The sequence below is a fragment of the Nannobrachium achirus genome (genome assembly GCF_963921795.1).
Source record: "Nannobrachium achirus genome assembly, chromosome: 20".
Lineage (NCBI taxonomy): Eukaryota > Metazoa > Chordata > Actinopteri > Myctophiformes > Myctophidae > Nannobrachium > Nannobrachium achirus.
In genome coordinates this window covers 36,781,881-36,802,647 of record NC_137827.1, presented here as the reverse complement: position 1 = coordinate 36,802,647, position 20,767 = coordinate 36,781,881, and the positions used below count along the sequence as shown (strand labels likewise).

The 20,767-nt window shown below is 42.6% G+C and overlaps 2 protein-coding genes across 2 annotated transcripts in view; both read right to left on the bottom strand.

Moving 5' to 3' along the window:
- Positions 1-11,149, bottom strand: part of LOC308305268 (zinc finger FYVE domain-containing protein 26-like) — a 39,991-nt gene extending 28,842 nt beyond the window's left edge. Inside the window, exons 1-12 of the mRNA XM_080750032.1 lie at positions 10,989-11,149; positions 9,879-10,505; positions 9,182-9,349; positions 7,147-7,295; positions 6,468-6,714; positions 5,307-5,570; positions 4,602-4,727; positions 4,133-4,303; positions 3,198-3,431; positions 2,779-2,884; positions 1,480-2,351; positions 772-971 (exon numbers count right to left, since the gene is read on the bottom strand). Of these exons, the coding sequence (XP_080606158.1) occupies positions 772-971; positions 1,480-2,351; positions 2,779-2,884; positions 3,198-3,431; positions 4,133-4,303; positions 4,602-4,727; positions 5,307-5,570; positions 6,468-6,714; positions 7,147-7,295; positions 9,182-9,349; positions 9,879-10,505; positions 10,989-11,127 (3,303 nt within the window). The 5' untranslated portion in view covers positions 11,128-11,149. The remainder of the gene's footprint in view (positions 1-771; positions 972-1,479; positions 2,352-2,778; positions 2,885-3,197; positions 3,432-4,132; positions 4,304-4,601; positions 4,728-5,306; positions 5,571-6,467; positions 6,715-7,146; positions 7,296-9,181; positions 9,350-9,878; positions 10,506-10,988) is intronic.
- A 332-nt stretch (positions 11,150-11,481) lies between these two features.
- On the bottom strand, positions 11,482-18,488 carry LOC308306121 (zinc finger FYVE domain-containing protein 26-like; the record flags this gene model as incomplete). The annotated part of the gene is made up of 9 exons (XM_080751021.1): positions 11,482-11,680; positions 12,367-12,455; positions 13,098-13,262; positions 13,635-13,759; positions 15,364-15,712; positions 16,149-16,292; positions 16,634-16,720; positions 18,075-18,150; positions 18,406-18,488. The coding sequence occupies 9 exons, from the start codon at positions 18,486-18,488 to the stop codon at positions 11,482-11,484; spliced, it is 1,317 nt and encodes a 438-aa protein (XP_080607147.1).
- Positions 18,489-20,767: the final 2,279 nt, after the last annotated feature.

Sequence of the window (20,767 nt, the reverse complement as noted above, 5' to 3'; positions counted from 1 at the left end):
CATACAGTATGTGAATAGTGGACAGCCAAGCAGCTTATGCCACTATAGGACAAGTATACTATACTATACTGTACCTCTAACAAGTGACAATTCAAGCTCTCAATTCAAACACAGGTCCTTGACTATGTGCCAGCTACTGTATTTCTTCTGACTTGGTTTGTGTTTTCAAACATTTTTAGGATGCATCTGGTTCCTGGCGGGCCTGCAGACTGCAGATGCAGGAACTGCATGTTGCTTACTAACTGTCGACGTCTCTTATTATCTGTATGGTATGTGTTCTGATTGTTGTCCAGCCTGTTTATGTCCACCCTGTTGGTACAGCATGGTGTGTGCTTTGTTTTCCTTGATTAGAACCCTTTACAGGTGTCGTGCTAGGTTCTGGGTTCTGTTTCATTCGTTTTTACTTATTAAAATAAAAATGTGTTCTGAACAATCTGCCTGATTAACCCATTTAGATCTGGAGAAAATTGTGTCACTTTAGATTTTAACCACTTTAACCATTATTTTATACTTATATAGCTATTTATTTTTAAAGCAAACATTTGTAGATCTTTCTTTCTCTGGGTCTCTGGAACAAAATATTTTGAGATGGGAGTCCGCAGCCAAATACATATAATTCTAGGGGTCCTTGACATGAAAAAGTTTGAGCACCACTGATATAGAAACAATCGTTTTAGAAGATTTAGAAGAACATTTTTGTAGAATTGTCCTCAGGTCTAAATGGGTTTAAAATAAATACAATCCTATTGTCTAATTTTTAGCATGAATTACCCAGCGATAGATTTCCAGTTCCTTCTTCCTCAGCTCCAGCTGGGTTCTCAGTGAGTCCTCTGTGTCGGGGTCATTGAGACAGAAGTCCAGCAGCCCCAGACAGGACAGCAGAGGCCAGCGCTCCAGGGCCTGCAGGGCCACCCGCGCACGCAGGCTGGCCTCCTGCACTCGAAACAGCTGTGCTATACCGTCATCTCCCTCTAAAGATAATAGATAATTACACAGAACACACGTTTGCATCGCTCGTATGCATTTTGAAAATTAATATCATAGTAATCCTGTCCATAAAGTTCCAATGATCTGACAATTATAAAGGAAAAAAAAGGAGCTTTATTTTGCTTAATGTTTACCATGATAGCTTAAACAGGCAGATTTTGTTTTGAAACGCATAACTGTGGCTTTTATTTAACATCTGGCACATGTATTTCATGCACCATTTATTACTAGACGCAGTCTTTTGTTCTTTTTAGCCGTTTACCTATAAACATATTAAACAGCATATGGCAGTCACAGCCTATTCAACTGGAATTAACTGTTGTGTTCAAATACATACACAGTATGCAGCATGGAAAAAACATTAGCAAAAATTTGCATTGTCAACGACACGTCATTACTTCTTGGTCAACTGAAAAACATGGAAAAACAATTCCATGAACTTCCATGAACTGCCTTGGTGGCCAAAACATGTTTACCAGAGGTCCTCCTCACCTTCCAGAGCAGCGCAGGCCAGCAGACGGTCTCTCAGCGCCCCCTCCTGGCTGCAGCCTTGTCCAAACAGCTCCAGCAGACTCAGGGCTCTGCCCAGGTCCTTACAGGCCAGAGCCTCCTGGAAGGCCTGGGCAGCCACCGCCTGGGCCATGTCTACCTGAGGCCCAGAGAGCAGGAGACTGACCAGGGGTCTCCCACAGAGCGCTGATCCTAGACCAACAGAGCCTTCCTCCCTTGCATCTCCCAGGGTCCCAAGAATGGGCTCAGACATGTACTGTAGGTACGCCCGGAGAATAGGGAACTCCTTCAGCAGGCCGTCTGCTTCTCGTGTGATCTGCTCTGCATCTAGCGTTGCCTCTTTACGTCCACTACGGAAGTAGCCTGACCAGCCTGAGGACTGTGCCCGGGCGCTTTCTCCTTTACAGGCACTCAGGCACGCCAGCACAGCCAACAACGGGCAGCGAGACTTTAAGAAGGACAGGGCTGACGAGGTGAGGAGGAAAGAGGATGACAAGGGTGAAGAGTTGGAGGAAGAAGCAGATGAAACCGAAAAAGAGGACGAAACAGAAGGCGGTGAGGTGGAGAGGCTGGTGGACGTAGCAGAGATCTCCTCGGCAGAGGCCTCCGACTCAGAGCTGGGTTCAGGTGAATGGTCTGCGATGCCCAGTGTTGGCATGTGTTCCTGGGCATGCTGTTGTAGCAGGGCAGACATGCTGGCCACACAGAAAACGCCTTCTCCCTCATTGCCCTGTGTAGTGTCCCTAACAAGGTCTGGACATGAGGACCACACAGGCAGAGCCTCGCAGCAGCGCTGGATGATCACTTGCTGAACACTCAGATGCAGCCCTTCCTGCTGCAGCAGAGACAGAAGCCTGAAGACATGGGGGGAGGGGGGGGGGGGGTCACCTCTGGTATCATGTCTACAGCTTAAAGGAGTAGTTCACCCCCAAAATGACATTTTCTCTATTGATTACTGCCATGGAGACTTGAGTTCAATTATATTTTTTGTTTTTTGTCACCTTCTTAAGACAAAAATCTGATTACAATGAATTTACCCTCATTGATTCCGGATGGGGACCCAAATGCGTTTGGGTCCCCATCCGGAATCAATGGGGGTACATTTACTACAAACAACTTTTTGTCTTAAGAATGCGACAAATACAAAAATATATTATTGAACTCAAGTCTCCATGGCGTGAGTAATCAATAGAAAAAATGTCATTTTGGGGGTGAACTACTCCTTTAACTTTGTGTGTGAGCTCTGTGCTAAACACCTAATGAATAAGCCAGTGTGCATACCTATCAGGAGATACCTGTCTGTCAAACAGCAGGTGAGAAAGAAGTTGAGATGGGGTCTGAAGCAGCACGAGTAGAGGGTTCCCCAGCTTCACTTCAGTAGCCTGGTCTGAGAGGGACACCCAAAACAAACTCAGGTATAAAGACAGACTGCGTTGTCTTAATGAAGCCTGCTTTCAGGAAAAACTAGCTGCATGCACAGGCACATTACCCACTCTGTTCATTAAAAAATATATGATTTGATAAATAGATAATTTGATTATTTATAATGATTTGATTTTAAGATGGTGTGTGCAACTGCACATTTTAGCCAAAAGATGGTTCTAGAGTTAAGGTCATGGGGTGACCAAAATCTGTAGGTTCATCCTTGAGCATGAATGTACAGATAAAAACATGACTTGGATAATTATGAATGATTATACCTTCTGAACCAAGGCTTCGTACGAGCACAGAAGCTAGCGTGTTCACATAGTCCAGGAAGCTGCGCATGTAGTCAGGCCTGGCAAGGCTTCCATCTGGCTCGAATGGACAGAATTGGTCCAGCGAGCGGAGCAGCTGCTTCATGCTGGAGCGTACAGGGTGCGAGTCCAGCTCAGTCTGCTTCAGGCTGGCCTGCTCTACCAAGGCCCCCAGCAGTGAACTGCCCGCATGGCCCTCTGTTACACAGACACAACACAGACAGGCTTTCAGAAACAACATATTCAGTGTCCTTCTTCTACACAGTCAAATTGAACACTGCAAGTAAATAACTGAACTTGAATTGTCAAAGTGTGTTGGTTTCATTTCTCAACAAGGGTTATATTTTATATATAAATCCTTTGTACGGTATTCACAATGGTTAACTCCAGATGAGGAAGAACTCTAGACAGAGTCTACCTGGCACCCCGGAACGAAAGCAAATGGAACTACAACTGTACACTCTCAGAGTAAAAAGTGAGAAGTGGATACATTAACACTGAGAGTTTTACTGTGTATTCTTTCTCCTAAGGTACTTCAATTTATTTGACTGGATTCCCATGTTAAAAACATCTAAACCTGAAGCCAACAGTGAAAGTTGATCATTTGGGGATAGGATAGAGGTAATTTATTGTAATGAACCTACCGGTATCAGCATTTTCTCTCTGACATTCTTAGAGTTATTTGGAGTCTCTTCGGGAGCCAAACTTACAGAAATACATGGTTCCAAAAGATTGAAAATAGACGATCTACAAGCTCACAAAACGTAACAATGTGTGAGCTTGTAGATCTGCTATTTACAAAATGTTTGGAATTAGTTTTTTAGAAAGGTTCTGAAAAGCTTTTGAAACGTTTAGTTTTTTTCTTTTTGACCCACGACTCAGTGAAACACGGTGTTGACCTGTGTTATCTGTGGCAGTGCTGAGGGTTTGCAGGGTGTGTTCCAGGCGTTGAAAGAGACTGAGACGTGAGGCGATGCCCTCTTCACTCAGGGTAGGGTGACAACACAGCAACACTTCCTGTATGGAGCATCCAAATGGACTGGATATCACATGGTCCTCGCCAACCGCTTCTATGGAAACAGAGAGGGTCAGTTATTCATTTACAACTACCTTAGTTTCTCTTGACAATCAGTCTTTTTTCTGTGTTAACAATAAATACTCTCAGTCTCTTCATTACATTTGTATTTTGAATGAAGCGCTTTATGTCACAGTGTATTAAATAAAGTTACATGCATTACACAGATACACAAACATTTAATCTAACACTAGATTCAGATGTCTGTGACACTAATTCATGTAACTGTAATGTACCTGGTTAACAAAGCAACTGACATTTAAGACAATGCATCATTGTGCCTTTGTATTCACCTGTCTTGACAGATCCCTTGTTACTGGCTGTGTGGTTCAGAATCTTGCTGATTTGCTGCAGAACCATTGGGAAACCACAGATCCCCCCAGCATCAGCTTGAGGTACCTTGGGCTCAACTTTCAGGCCTGAACAACAAGACGGGGTTTGACATAATATCAAAAAGATCATTATTGATGACTATAGGACCACAATGGAAAGTTTGTGTATTGTCATTTTAGCCTAAATGCCTGTGTGTACGGACTAATAAAGTATTCAATCAATCAATTAAAAATAGATTTATATAAAAGAATATACTGTATATTTTCATGTTGTTTTTCTATACTCCTTTAATTACACAGTTCAACAATGTAACTTCATGTTATAAGTGTCCTCATTCAAATCCTCCAGTAATATTTAAACTATTTGTTTTTGTAAGATTAGAGGAACTGGCAAGCGCCAGGAAAGCGCCTTAACTGCTCTTTTCCTTCTTTTGTTTTATTAGTTATTTTCTCTAATCCTTTTTCTTTTAGTTATTTTCCCTCCCACACTAACGGGTCCTAAATAGAAATCCTAAATATCTCTGGGGCTAAATATCAAAGACCCCAGAGAAGACCCCAAAATCCCTGTTAGCCCCTTGTGGCCCCATACGACCCCTGAAAAATCCCTGTGACCCCATGCGACCCCTGAACAAGTCCTGTGACCCCATGCGACCCCTGGATACACACCCCGTGCTTCCAGACTGCTACTGAGCCTGCGCTCTGCCGTGTCAAGCAGCTGCCTGGAGGTCTTCCAGAGCTGGCAGTGGCAGCAGGCCAGGTCGAACGCAGCCATGGCTGTGGGGCTCAGCTCCTTCAGCAGGGTGTGCAGGAGGCCAGAGGGGTCTGAACCACAGCGGCTCAGCCAGTAGCCTTCCTCCAGTGAGGGTATGGGGTGGCCTGGTGTGCTGAGGAGCCTGTCTGCTATGTCTGAGATGGAGTAGAAGGCCATGCCTATAGAAGGACGTAAGATCACATGAGTTCTACAGGACATCTACTGTAACAAGCATAATATGAGACATAATTCAATTTAGACCTATTTAGATCACTGTTTCCCAAACGGTGGGTCGTGACCCATTTGTGGGTCACGGACCAATTTCTATGGGTCACGACTCACGTAAAAATCCAATTTTCTTTTCCTACAAAAAAATGTAATATACATTTCAAAAGATGGAAAACCTTTTGAAATATTTTATTTTTATTTTTAATTTTTTTGTGTACATTTCAAACAAATAAGCAAACACATCTAATAAATTCTGTGTATAAAATATAATAATAATTAAGAAGTAGTGAAAATAGCCGATCTACAAGCTCTCTGAACACGACACGTTGTGAGCTTGTACTAATTTCTCTTTTGGGTCACGGGTTAAAAAGTTTGGGAACCACTGATTTAGATAATTTCTCTTAGATTGCATTAACATAACACATTAAAAGACAACAGTAAGAAATGTACAAGGTCTGGGGTTTGAATGGATTTGACTGAATCTGAATCTAAAAGTGAATATGCATATTGAATCTGAATCCTTTTGAATCCCATATCAACATTTTGGGGGTAAATTGTTAGTGGACAGAGTGGGGAAACTAATCTATGCAAAATTCTGTGCAGCTTGGTGAAAATATACAATACATTCAGCCTTCTAGTAACAGAAATTCAATCGATTTCAAAGTTAAAATGCAAAGCAAAGCAAAGCCCTTATTGAAAAGATTCAATAAGAGCTTTGTTTAATTCAGAGAGCTAAGACCTTATTGAATCTGAAAAGTAGGACTTGGCTATCGAACCGAAAACCCTAGAACCAGTGTCATGAGATCTCTGCTCTGGTGCAGCAACAAGAACAGTAAAACAGGTCATACCAGCTGCAGCTGCACTTCCAATGGCCTGCAGCGTAGAACGTCCACTGCTGCCCAGCCTGCTGCGTCCTGAGGCTGCTAAACCCACTGTGGAGCCCAGGCCCTCTGAAGAGGACGAGGAATTAGACACAGACTTAGACTCCATCTTCTGCTCAACCTGTCCCAGCTCCGTTAGGACCTCCTTGTAGCGCTCCATGAACACCAGTTCCCCACCGCACGCTGACGCCTCCAAACCAAACACCAGAGACACCTGGTAGATAGGAAGCAAGGAGACACTAAGGAGCTGACAACAGCTTTACTCACAGTACTCTCAAGTGTGAGAGTAGCATGCAAGAAATTAATTACAGCACCAATTTCCACTGTACTAGCACACAGTACTCCACTAATTTGTGTTGGTTCCTGTTTTCCCAAGTTCCCTGACTTAAATTCAAAATTTACTGTCTCTACAGCAAGACCTACAGTACCAATAGAAATGTGTCTTTCCACACACTACAAATGATTTGTAGTGTGTGTGTGTGTGTGTGTGTGTGTGTGTGTGTGTGTGTGTGTGTGTGTGTGTGTGTGTGTGTGTGTGTGTGTGTGTGTGTGTGTGTGTGTGTGTGTGCGTGCGTGCGTTTGTGTGTGTGTGTGTGTGTGTGTGTGTGTGTGTGTGTGTGTGTGATGCCACACCAACACTCCTAACCTGATGTGCCTCCATGAAGTTTCCCCGTCGGATGCAGGACATGAGCAGTGACTCAGGAGGGGAAAGCATGGCTGGGACGAGCCAACTGTGAGAACCGCCACATGGACACGTCTCCCTTTCCACACCCCTCCCAGCACCTCCGCTACCATCTGGGGATCAGCAGACAGACATTTAACCAGTGTCAGACCAGTCGAATCACCAAAATAAATAAATAAGCTCACATTGTGAGTGATTGGCTATTTTCAGCTGAGATTTGGTGGAGAGTGGAAAAAGGAGGGGCCATGTATAGAACCCTGGGGCATCCCGGTAAATTAAGTATACTGTTAGGTGACTTGTTCAATGGAAAATACTGGGAAGAGCCTTAGTGACCAGCCAACTACAGACTTTGTCATAACATCATGGATTTGAAACATCTCAACCTCTCCAGCTTTATCCACTGGCTATGGCAGCGACACTGTTTTAGTACTGTATCAGTGATGTCAGCATGCGGACAGACATTCCGTAAATGAATAGTTAACACATCTGGTGCCAACCCCGAGTTTCCCGAGTTTGTATTGGTACTACCGCTGTGCCAACCCCGAGTTTCCCGAGTTTGGGCCGTTTCTTTTTTCAAACATTTTTTTTGGACCTCCAGAAATGTATTAGGCATGATCGCGATCGCGAAATTGCATGTTTAACCCCCATACCAACCCATTCTTTCAAACATGGCAGCCATGTTTGTTTACATCTGAAGAAAACATAATGGCTGATAAATCATGAATGCCTGAACGGATTTCCAAGCGGATTTTTTTGTTTGAAAGCTGTGAACAGTGCGCACACACGTGGTGCATCATCTAGGCATGGGCGTGCACTTTTTACACAATTGCGCAATTACATGGAAGTCTATGGTAACCATGGCAACGTAGGACATTGAAGAGAACAAATCATGGCTACATAAGTGTTAAATAACTGTCGATCTACAGACAGCCATATAGAGACGTTAAATGGATGTATTATGACTAGGAATCGTCAAATTGATAACATTTCTTACCGCAAGCCCTTATCGGTTACATAACGGTTAACCGTTAAGGAAATGTGTTAAAGAATGTTCTATTTTACCCATTAAAAACACGTAACACTCGCAAGTTGTGTTTAAGCTCTCCTTGTTTCTCTTTAAAATCTGAGCATTTTGCGCTGTTTGTTTCCTGACGAACAAGCTCGTCTCTGTCAACGTATGATGGAGAGTTGCATGCATGATGTTAGACAGAACTTGGTGACCATGTCGCGGTCGGGCTGAACTGGTCTCGATGTAACAAACCAGAAATTGCATTATGGATCCTTTGGGGGTTTGCAATGAAATCCATCTTTGCTTCATGTGTAGGAGAAAAGCTATTTGAGGTGGGTGGGTGAAACTTACTGACTTGATAAAAAATTATTATGCCAATGCCCTTGTATTCAGGACAATAAAAGGAAATGAGCAAAAATATAATAATTTTAGTGAAATAGATCATCTTTGTAGGGGAAAAGTGTAATCTAGACAAAGAGGGAGATCAAGTCTTGCGTCATCAGATTTTCTACTGAATTTTAATTCAACAGAAACAAAATGTATATCTGCGAGTGTTTGCATGTACATTCAGCATGCATGTGTATGTGTATGCGTGCGTGCGTATTAGACCTTGAAAGTAGATCTAGGTCACTAGCTAATTTAAATTCTTTCAGTTGCTTTAACAAGGACTGCATTTTAGTGACTGAGAGCCTGAAAGATCTGCATGAATGTTCTGCTCTGCTGGAATCACTGAGATGTACAGTACTGGTCATTTAGGCATATTTTGAAAAATAAAAACAACTACAGAACCTTTTGTGTCATTGGATGTTTGCCCACTTTGTAGTTTCATGTACTGTAGGCAGTGGACACTGGCTCTCAAACCTCTTTTTATACAATTCTTTTGACGTCCCCATCACGTTGAGGTCTTCTTTTTTTGGTTGCCAATGCGACCCCAACGGCACCCACTTTGGGTTGCAACCCATAGTTGATGTAGAGACATTTGTGCCTCACCTGAGGTACTGGTGCTAACTTCTCCATTGTGTCTCTCTGTGGAGCCTTGTTTCTGTGGAGCATGCCTCCCAGCTCGCTTCCTCCTCCTCAGGCTGCTGTGACTGCCGCTCTGCCCCAGAGGGGGAGAAGGTTGGCAGACGGATGAGGTCTGAAGGGGCCTCTCTGGTCCTGGGGATGTTTGAAAAATGTGAGAGTTATTATCAGCAAGAAACTGTTGAACAACGCTACCGAGTGACAGGGAACACATGCTTGTTGATTGCTCAAGAACTAAGTAACCACAGCTAATGAGAACATGAATCCTAAAAAGAAAGTCACTGCACTGTAGTGTATACCACACTCCGGGCTATTAAGATTTCATGTGACACCTTAATACGTATAGTAACGTATATAGTATATAAGAGAAGCTGGGTGACAGTCTTTTCCTGATAGCAGACCGCATTTCTCAATAAAACATCATGTCTTGCCTCCGTTTACATTTCTATGGAAGCACTAAGCAGCATGTCAAATTATAGATTTAGTTCACAAGTAGCCATGTAATAATCCGATAATAAGGAGTGAGATGGTCATGATGATGGTGATAATTAGAAAACTAGCGGCAAAGCCACTACAATAATTTGTAGTCTTAATTGACCTAGTATATAAATAAAGGTAGTACAGTGAATACACATCAACAATACCATAAATAATTTACTCTCACCATTTCCACCACTATCCTGATTGCTGGTAATGATCTGCAGCCTCCAGTGAGCCTCGGCAGTGCGTTTGGTCAGCCTCTGCAGACGAGCCCCAAACGTCTCTGCTGTCACAGAACATCCCAGAGTCTCTGCCACCTCTGCCTCGCCCGCCAGCGCTCGGCCCTCCTCCTGTCCCTCCTGCTGCCCCACCACACACACTCCCTCCAGCCCTTCCTTCAGCAGCTTCAGAAACCCTTTCATGGCAGCCACATCCACCAGAAACCCCCTGCAGCCCTGGGTGAAGTGGCCCAGGTCCAGGTAGCCATGTTCAGCGGGTGCTGCTGAGAATGTCCCAGGCTGCCGCCGCCGCTGCTGCGGCTGCTGCTCCCTCCTGTCGTCCCTGATTCCATCCTGTATGGGTTTACTTCCGGATTCCAGCGTCTTCCTTGTGTCCGATGTACCTTCTGTATGTGCAGTGCATCCCGTGTTTGTGTTCCCTTCCTTCTGGTTCTGCTGAGGGAGGAAGTCGGAGTCGGACAGGAAGAGGAGGGAGAAGATGTTCTCCAGGAGTTCCAGGCGGAACATGGCGGGAACCGCCTCCAGGTAGAGCTGGCACTCTGTCAGGAAGTGCTGAAACAGTGGATGGTAACCTGGAGAAAACAATCAAATGGAGAAACTAGTATAGAACGAGGATCAATGGTAGTACAATTAAAACAACATGCAATTAGGAAAAACATCTTGAAACAGATCAGCGCTCAGTAGATTGTAGAACTTTTCCATGAAACAACTTGTCCATAAAGTCTTGCAGTAGAATGCACACCACCACTTCACCGTTTGGGAAAAGGGTCAATTATTATTATTATGTTAATAAAGCAAGATAGACTTCATCATTATTTTAAATACTACATTTTATATTAATAAGCATATACAACTGGAAATGGCTGTGGTCAAGGGGTTGACCAAGGTAGCTCTGAACCAAGTCCAATAGCACCCACAAGTACAAGAAGGTCCCCTTCCGAGACAAAAATCTGAAGTGGCCGTGGCCCGGGAAGGTAGGTGGTGACAACCTTTTGTTTTAAACTAACACCAAGCACCATGAAACTATCTTGAAACATGGAAGAGAACATCCATACGTTCTGAAGCAGCTGATGAGGTCTGGCGTTGGTCCCCTTCTGGTTCAGAGGGTTGGTGCTGCTGCTGCATAGCCTCACATTCAGTGCAGTTGGAGTATTGGTGTGCATTCACACAGAGGGCGTAGAGGGCATACTTCATGGCACAGAAGCCTTGAAACAGGACAACGTTCCTCTGTACAGCCGGGCTGGGGGTACTGATGGATTCTGTGTCCTCTGAAAAGAAAGACAGAACCAGGTTACTTTACGTGCAGGTTTTATTGTTTGCTTGAAACGCTACCAGAAACATGACAAGATTTATGGTTCCCACTGTATACCAGACGTCAAATAAAGTTCAACCTTATCATCCCACCACAGTCACTTTGGTTGCGGCCAGGTATAAATGGATGATAATCAGAAATATCTTTCACCATTTATAATAAACATACAGGAACTTGGTAAATAATTACGTGCGCACAATCACAATTGGTCCATGCAACAGAACAGAGTGTGGTCATTAATACAATGGACACAGACCATAAAGCAGATGTGGCTGAACCTCACCTGTTCCTGATGGTTTTGGCAGTTGTTGCAGTAGATCAAGGACCCTGGGCTCCTCAAACTGAGCCAGAGGGGTCAGGGAATGAAGAATATACAGAGCAGAGTGATTGTCTAGAGTGTGAAGCTGTGCCAGCAATGCCTCCATGGAAATCACTCTGAAAGCAGACATATAATGAAACAAGACATGGGAGACATAAATCAGTATTTATGCTGCACGTAGCCTGTACACACACTAGGGCATTCACCAAATATTAGAATATTAGAATGTTCGAATATCAAAGTCACTATTCGACGTTGTTCACCGAAGTCGAATATTCGCTTTTTTTTTTTTTATATATATATATATATATATTTTTTTAAATATATAGTTTATAAAGCTTGGCTAGATAGGAAGTCATAAGACCGAGTTGTCAATGCCCCTGGTGGATGAATTTGTTAGTGCTCTATACCAGGAGTTCTCAAACCTTTTTAGGCCGTGACCCCCAAAATAAACATATTTGAACAGGGGACCCCCACCCTGACAAGCACTTGGAATTGTAGGTATTAATGTGACTCGGTTCCACAGATAGATATTGTGAAAATAGCAGATCTACATACTCACAACGCCTCGCAACGCGAGGCGTTGTGAGCATGTGTAGATCGGCTATTTTCACAATGTTTGCCTCTTGCCTGCTTAATATTTGACAGTTTGTCCAGTCCTGTCGAATATTTGACTATTCGAATACTTTGAGGTCGAATAATTCGAATACTAAAAATCACTTTTCGTGAATGCCCTAGTACACACACACATCCAGTCCAATGATGTCAAACTTCAAAAGGAAAAAAAAAGAGAACAGCTTACGGATTATTGTTTTTACACCACTCAAGTATTCCAAGCTGAGAGGACAAAACATTGGCGAATTCCCACAGAACTGAGTCATTAGCCGGTGCCTGAGAAGAGGGCAAAGAGGATCATGTCATTAAGCTTTGAATTGATTTCTGCTATGTACCGCAGTTTAGTCTCCAGTCTGAAAGTTATGCTGGGCTAATGTGAGTCTTGTACAGTTTGTTCATGTACCTTGTCGGTAGTCCTGCATCAAGTGTTAACTGTATTATGTTACTGCACCTCATGCCATATCCTATTACTTGTACTGTATGTAGCTTATACTTGAGAAATACAGTGTTTTTCAATCTGATTATCAAAAGCTTGGTAGCCCATAACGTATTAAAAAATGTATACTAAATCTACAGTAGGACTTCTCTCTTAGATCATTCCACAGTAGTATACTGTACTGTATTATTTATAGCGGTGGGTGACATCACAAAACTACAATCAAATTATTTTTCAAAAGTAAATCATAATTTGAGACTGTTTGCATTTTGGTCACAATGAATAAACTAAGAACAGTTTCGTTTTACCATCAAATCATCAGTAAAGGTGGTAGAAAGAGGAAAGGAAATAGAAACAGGAACAGAGACAGAAACAGAACAAATTCTAATGAAACAGAAAACTTTCAACCAGAACAGAACAAAATTATATCAATACAGCTGCAAAAGAATAGAATATAAAACATCTCTATAGGATGCCCTGACCTGCTCATGGTGAAGGATGTTTAGCAGGGTCTGAGCTGAGCTGAGGCTGCGACATTGAGTCCAACCCAGCAGCAGCAGAAGGCGACACAGTGGCTGGAACTCCAACCTCAGCATGTCTTTTAACCTGGAAAACTCCTCACGTTTTATCAAGTCCATTGCAGTCACCTGGAGAGAGAAGAAAACCTGCTTCAAGGGGAATTCTGCAAGAAATTGACTGTGAGGTTGTTATGAGAAGACATTAGATAGATATTTGATATAAACAGGAAAAGAAATTTGATGGGGTTGGAGTTTCTTTTTGGACATGCATGCATGTACATGCATAATAACCTGTTGAGCCAGCATGATAACCTTTATCTGTTGGGATATTCTATGTTGTGACATGATGTGATCAATATTGACATGATAAAATCTAAATTGCACTGCATATGCTGGTTGACAGGAAGTTATAGTGTCTGTAGACAGTGTCTAAAGTTAGCATCTAGAATTGGGGAAGAAAATGTACTTGTTTCCTTTTTTAAACCCCTTAAAAACACTTACCACGACCTGTTCAAGGAAGTGCTTCCCACTGCTAAGGCACTCAAAATAGATGGTCTTCCAAGCGGAAGGACGATCACTGTGGCAACACAAGCTGAGCACAAGGTTCTCTGCCTCAGGAAGGATCACTAAGGATGTGTTGGGAATACATGAACAATAAATAGTAAGGAGAGTATGGCATCAAGCCATCAACATAATGCAACTGAGCTCAAAATGGGATTTGTAAAAACCTTTTTTTGTGTTGGTAAAAAAGAAAAACATTTTGTATATCCTTAAATTGGGTAGTGTTGAAAATGTGTAAACCTATTTCCAACAACTTTTTTTGTTCTTTATGAAACCAAATTGCAAATTGTTAACCATTTGAATGTCATCTGTCTTCCCCCAAAAAATCCTATTTGGTTCATCCGACCAACTTCCCACTCGGCATATCACTCCCTTTGATCCAGAGATACAGTATATATATACGCTATATGTTTGAAGTCATATTGGTCAGCCGGGTCTCGAGATATGTAGGGGATGGATATACAGATTTCACACATTTAAAGATAAGATGCTATCAGTAACTTTTGATGTTTAACTTTTACAAATATTGATATCCGGAATTGACACAGAACTGATAGGTACAGTATGTTGTGGGTTAAAGACAAACCCTTGCATACTTTCTCAGACCACGTACCAAAATGTGATTTTTAAACATGGCGTGCGCAGCGCACACCAATATTTGGAGAGTTTCCCTGAAGTTCTAAATTGTCTTCACTGAATGCATGTGTGCCAATCCATGCTTCATTTTATTTAAGTATCTTCTGAAGTTCTGTTCTATTCTATGCTAGTCTGGCCAATTCAAATACTCATATCTTGAAATGATAACTGCTTTTTAGTTTGGAGATCACTTGACTAGCGTTTTGATGACTTTGTCATTCACGCCGGCCATCGTAACAATAGGTACTTCCCTGGCCTACTTGCAGCATACTTATTGTCATTTGGCATACAAACAGATAGGCAGATGGGCAGACAGACCCATAAATGTTTGTAGACATCCTACCAAGCCATGTCGTAAAAGTGACAGAACATTGGATTGTCACATGTACATTTACTGGTCAGCGAAAATTGTCTAAGTCAGTGCAGCCCACAGAAGCAGAAGTGTGAATAAACAGGCTGAATATGTTGGGTTGTAACCAGCAACACTGTCAAATAAGTTATCCTTCCTCTCTGTGGTAAAAAAAAACAGACACAACATAAAGCAACATTGTTATGACACTACAGGCTCAATGACAACATCACAATAAAAGGAACTTAACTGCATGACAGAGAGCCTCTGTTTTCTGCTTGATCATATTGATCAACACTGGTTTATTCACCACAGATAGAGATAACATAGCCCATAGATTTGATTAGGAAGGGTTGCCTGCAGTGCAAAGGCCATGAAGCTGTTTGGGGGTCGGCACTTTGCTCAAAGGCACCTGAACAGTGATGGCAACTTGGCAAACACTGTGGGTATAATCCTAAACCTACAGACAGCATGTACCGTAGCTGGAATACACCCTCCCATTAGTGCCAGTGATTGAACCAACCAGCAATCTTTCTTGGAGAACCTCTATATAGCATCACATTATTGATGGATTCACTAGGAATTTAAGACTTGATGGCTGTCCCTCTGAATTAGTATTCTGGTAAATGTCAATAGGTCACAGTGGGAAACAAAGACACGTCATGTTGTAAACGCTGATCATACCTTGGGTTTCAGGTGTGCATTTCAGAAAGTGGTCTCTCTGAAGTCGCAGAGCGGTGGTGCAGTACTGGGAGACCAGAGCGTTGCACTGAGGCCGCAGCAAGGAGCTCAGCACCCTCTCCTCCTTCAGAGGGCCATCTCTGGTCGCCCATAACGACTCACACAATGTCTCAAAATGGCCCCCGCTTTTCTCAGAGCCCCATGGCATCACAGACAACACAGTGCATATCTCCTCAACCCACTCTTCCACCTTGTCAGAGTCTCTCTCTGGCGTTCCGACTTTCTCCAGCAGGTATTGGATGAACGTATGCTGGAGAGTCTGGTCCCCTGTGCTGCCTCCCAACGAGTGACCCTGCAGAAAACAAGATAATGCAACACAGACAAAGCTGAAATGGAGCATGTTTGTGTTCCTGAATAGAATAGAGGTATCACCAGATAAAAGCGCCAACTGGATTGAACACAAATAAAACAAAGCATGTTTCCATTGTGGTCCATTATTAAACATATAACATCCAACAGATTATACAAACAACCACACAAAAACAGAATAAAGACTTTTCCCATCATTATAATTATCCAGGGAAGGGATGCTCAGTAAGGGTTAGGGCATGTTCTTTTTCTGCAATAATGCTTAGTTTCACGGGCATGCCTTGTAAGCTACATTACACACCATCAGCCCCCAACATGAACAGTACAGTCTGCATGAAGTGCAATACGGTATATATTATAGGTAGATCTGTAGAATACGGTATGTTAAAGAACCAATCTGTGATGAAATCGTTCACTACCTTTAAGAACTGTGCCAGCGCATGAGCTAGTCTGGGCTTCTTCCTCTCCAGTAGGTTCTGGAGGCAAGACTCAACACAAGCATCTGTTGTCCTGGATGCTTCTTTTTGGTCACACTGGATGTCTAGGAAGGCCTGGTGCAGCTCCTGGTGGAAGAGAATGTTTGCTTTTATTATACTCGGAACAGTCCAATTTATAATCCAATAAACCCTTTTCTATAAAGACTATTGCCTGAACATTTTCCTTTTTAGTGAGGGTTGCCTTTACCACTTATGCCTGAATTTTACTTTGTCGTACAAGCTGTCATACTGTACAATGAAAGTAGACGATCTACAAAATCTGCTTTTTTCACTTGTGCAAAACCAGGGTACAATGGACAATAGTTTTTTCTCCCCTCTAATCAAATGCCCAAAATCTGAATGCAAGGTTTGAATGTGGTTATTGTAACTACAGGTGATGTGATAACAGACCAGAACATTAAGCTAACCTTGAGAACAGCCTCTGGAACTTTCTCCTCTCCCAGCTCTTCCAGGAGAAGCATGAACTCCAACTCTCTCTGGATCACTGGAGAAACCTACAGGATGAGATCAGAATGCAGTTCTTTTCCAACTACATATGAATGGGCAGGTGATACCAGTGGGGACAGTAGTCCAGTGATCAACCAGTAATGTAGTTAGTATTAGTAAGTAACTTCATGAGTAACTTCATTTGTATTAGTAGTTTCAGTGGTGCAGAGCATTAAGGCACAGTGCTACACACAAAATAGGCAGTAGTCTGTACTTTTATCACTCTACATGTGGACAAGTAGGTCTCCCTAGTCCCTACCAAGAAAATAGAGGGGAGGGCCACCTCATATAATAATTTGTCTCAGTAATGGGTTATCATCCAACATTGACTTTTGCTATTCGTTAAGATAATGTGCAGGCAAATACAATTTCTAACATAAGTTCTATATGCATTTGCCCTAGATATTTGCATTATAACCAGTATTCTACAAACCAGTAAGGCTCCCTAATCGGGAGATAAGCGACCGTAGGTCACTTATCTCCACAAATAGGGCAAAAATGTGTTTTGCCAAAATCTTCCTGATCCATGTTGATGACATGAGTGTAGACATACTGTGTAGTGATTTTCGTGATTTTAGGGCAAAATCTGTAGGAGCAGTGTCCAAAAATGTGTTTTTAAAAATCGGCCTGGAGGTGGCGCTATATGGGACAGATTCATGTTGATGGGATGAGTGTAGACATACTGTGTACCGATTTGCGTGATTTTAGGGCGAAAATTGTAGGAGCAGTGTCCAAAAATGTGTTTTGCAAGAATCGGCCTCATGGTGGCGCTAGAAGAGGGCCATGTGAGAAATGAGGGGTGGGGTCTCCGCGCCGGCAAGGCGGACGAATAGGTACCGGCCCCGGCTGTCCCGGTCGCTCCTAGCCGGAGTTACGGCATTTTATGTGAGCTGCAGTGTAGGGGGTCCTCCACTGGGGGCGCCACCACTTTTGCATCCGTTCTGGAGCACCAGGAGTCGGTGGTCCCCGGGAATTCCCCGTGAGCAGCCCCGTTGGGGTGGTCATTTGGTCATGTTTGCGCATTTGGTAATTTTTTACATCTGGGGGTCCCCCAGGGACCTGGGGGTCCCTGGAGCTCCGGGGGTCCTTGGAGGTTGTAGTTTGGCAGCCAAGGAACGTGTGTGCAAAATTTGGCATGGATCGGGGCAACGGTTGCGGAGATATAAGCAGGGAAAAAGTGTGACGTGTGAGGTGTGACAGACAGACTGACAGACAGACGGAGGGAGTTACACTTTGTGGTGGTTTTGATAGTAAAGGTGCCATAAAAACAAAGATTGTTTCATTCATGTAATTGTTGTTGGGTTTTATGTTCATGTGGGGAACAATGCTCATATTCAAGGATGGCAAAATGAATAAATGTACCTGTTCATTTGTCAATTTTTCCAGGACTTGAAGCCAAAACCAGGCCAGTTTGTGCGGACTGCCCACAGACTCCCATCTATCAAAACATCAATCACAGATTCAGCAATTAAATTTACCACAGTAATTGCAATGTTACAATTATGTTGATCATCTTCCTTCACTTATAAGTGGGCTATAACCTCCATGAAAACACAAAACCATGATATCTGGAATATTTCAACACAATTGAATATTTCAAAAAACTTTGGCAAACTGGTTATATATTCTCCTCGTCTTACTACCAGGCAGTTACTCACTTAAGAATGTAAGGATGGGAGACAATGGCTTTTACAATATCCCGTAGCTTTGCAGAGAGCCCCCCAGTCGAGCTGGCAAGCTGTGGCACACAGGCACTGGCCAGCTCCCACTCTCCATGTTGCAAGCAGCGTGTGAAGTACCCAAACAGCTCCTGGAGGGACGCCTCAGCCTCACAGCCTACAGGATGCATGGCCACACTACCGTGACACTCCTGTGTTCACCCTGTCACAGCAGCGGAATAACCTTTACTACTGTGTAGTGAAAGTGTGCTCTTGAAGTTGCCTCATCTGAAAAGAAAGAGCCGCTTCCTAATTCAGTCGCATAGAAATATAATCGCTGCACAGAGTTTATTGACAGAAAGATGCCCAGAGCATGACAACGGTGGAATTTTATGAAACAAGAATTGACAGTGACAAAGAGGATAATACCATCAGATAGGACATTTCCGTTTCATGAATGGGCGGCTGTCAATGGAGGGTATTGCAACTTGGATGCAGATGGCATTTATAGCATTTAGATTGCTTGCGGCTAAAGAAAGAATAACTCATTATGTCCCCACAGACTGTTCAGTGTTTAACTCTGAGAGTTACAAATGGATAACACAGGATTTTATTGTGCTTCCTCAGTCCAGTTGGTATGCTTAGTTTACTTTTGAGAACTTGTACTTAAAAAAGGTAAATTAACATTACTTTTACTTGGCTAGTAGTCAGTGGACAAGCCATGCTTAGTTTACTTTTGAGAACTTGTACTTAAAAAAGGTAAATTAACTTTACTTTTACTTGGCTAGTCAGTGAAGCTAAACCAATGAGATCAATATATCTCATATTCCTTTCTTTGAGTGCATAGACTTGAGTACAGCATTGGTTCTCAAAGTGGGAACCGGGGACCCCCAGGGGTCCTTGAGGGAGTTCCAGGGGGTCCCCAGCTAAATTACCCTAACGGGTCCATTTGTACACTCTCTGAGTTAAATTAAAATTGATGAAATAACATAGTTTTTGTTTTATTAATGGTTGGAATTCACACAAAAAAATCTCTTATGGAGGGTACCTGGCATATCTTTTCAAATGGGGGTCCGCGGGCCAATAAGTGTCAATTTGTGGGTCCTTGACATGAAAATGTTTGAGAACCACTGCAGTGTACAGACAGTAGATACAGTACTACATACAGATCTGACAGCTAGCATTGCTGTCAGTACTTTGCTATTGTTAGCCAGACTTGAAGACTAGACATAACACGCGACGCCAGATAGTGTGGAACCTCGACGTACATGAGAATAAAGCCATATTCAACAAAGTTACTCACTCATTTCCATGTGTAGTTCTTTATTTGTGACTCTCTATTTGCACATTCTCCTCCTCTTGTGCTCTCTCTCTTGATCTGTGTTATGCTAGTAGGCGGCTGCAGGGGGAATGTGGCACATTTTTGCCTTTGACATTATTTAAGAGACACTTGCTTCCAACAATATTGTATTGCTTAAATTAACATGTTCTAAAATAACGTTATTTTTGTTGTGTTGAGTTTATCTTCAGTTTATTTAAAATGATTACTAGTATTATTATTGTATATTACTTTTAATGTATTGAAGTGGCAAGACAAATACAAAATGTATTTGTAAAGGCAACAGAAATACCCCATGGAAGCTAGACGCATGCTAAAGAGGGTCATGTGACAAAAGCAGCTGATTCCCCTGTGCTGGTTGGTGCAAAGGTTGAGAAAAGGGGGCGTTCCAGACTTCATCATTTGCAGGATTATAAAACACAATTTTCATTCTTGTTTAATTTAATTTATCGTTTATTCAGCACATTAGCAAGGAAGTTATGAAACATGCACAATTAAGAAGATGCACAGTTTTTGGCTGCACAGCCAAAGCCCTACAATCACACCTGGAAAATGCAATATTAAAGAACATTATACCAATATAACATAGGCCTAATAGTTGTGCTGATTTTAAACCTAGGAGGCTAGAAGTTGTCCTGGCAAAAGTTTAATAGTGTGCATTATTGTGTGGTTTATTGTGTGGTTTAAAGATATGTTATGATAATTCGTACGGGTACGCCTGACACAGTGGTTCCCCTGACACATCACTGTGACATCACAGGTGACATCACAGTGATGTCAGATACTCAGAGCAGAGATCTCCATAATGGGCATAAACAGGTGACATCACAGTGGTGTGACTGGTTCAGGGTCAGACAGGGATCTCCATGTACCGGTATATGGGCTTAAAAGGGATTTATGTTGTGATGTCATGGGAACCACTCTAACAGAATCCCCTTTATGCCCATATATGGAGATCCCTGATGTCATCAATATTAAGCCCATATCTAACAGGGGCATAAAAGGGATTCTGTATGGATCTCCATATATAAAAGGGATTGTATCCCAGATGATGCCCT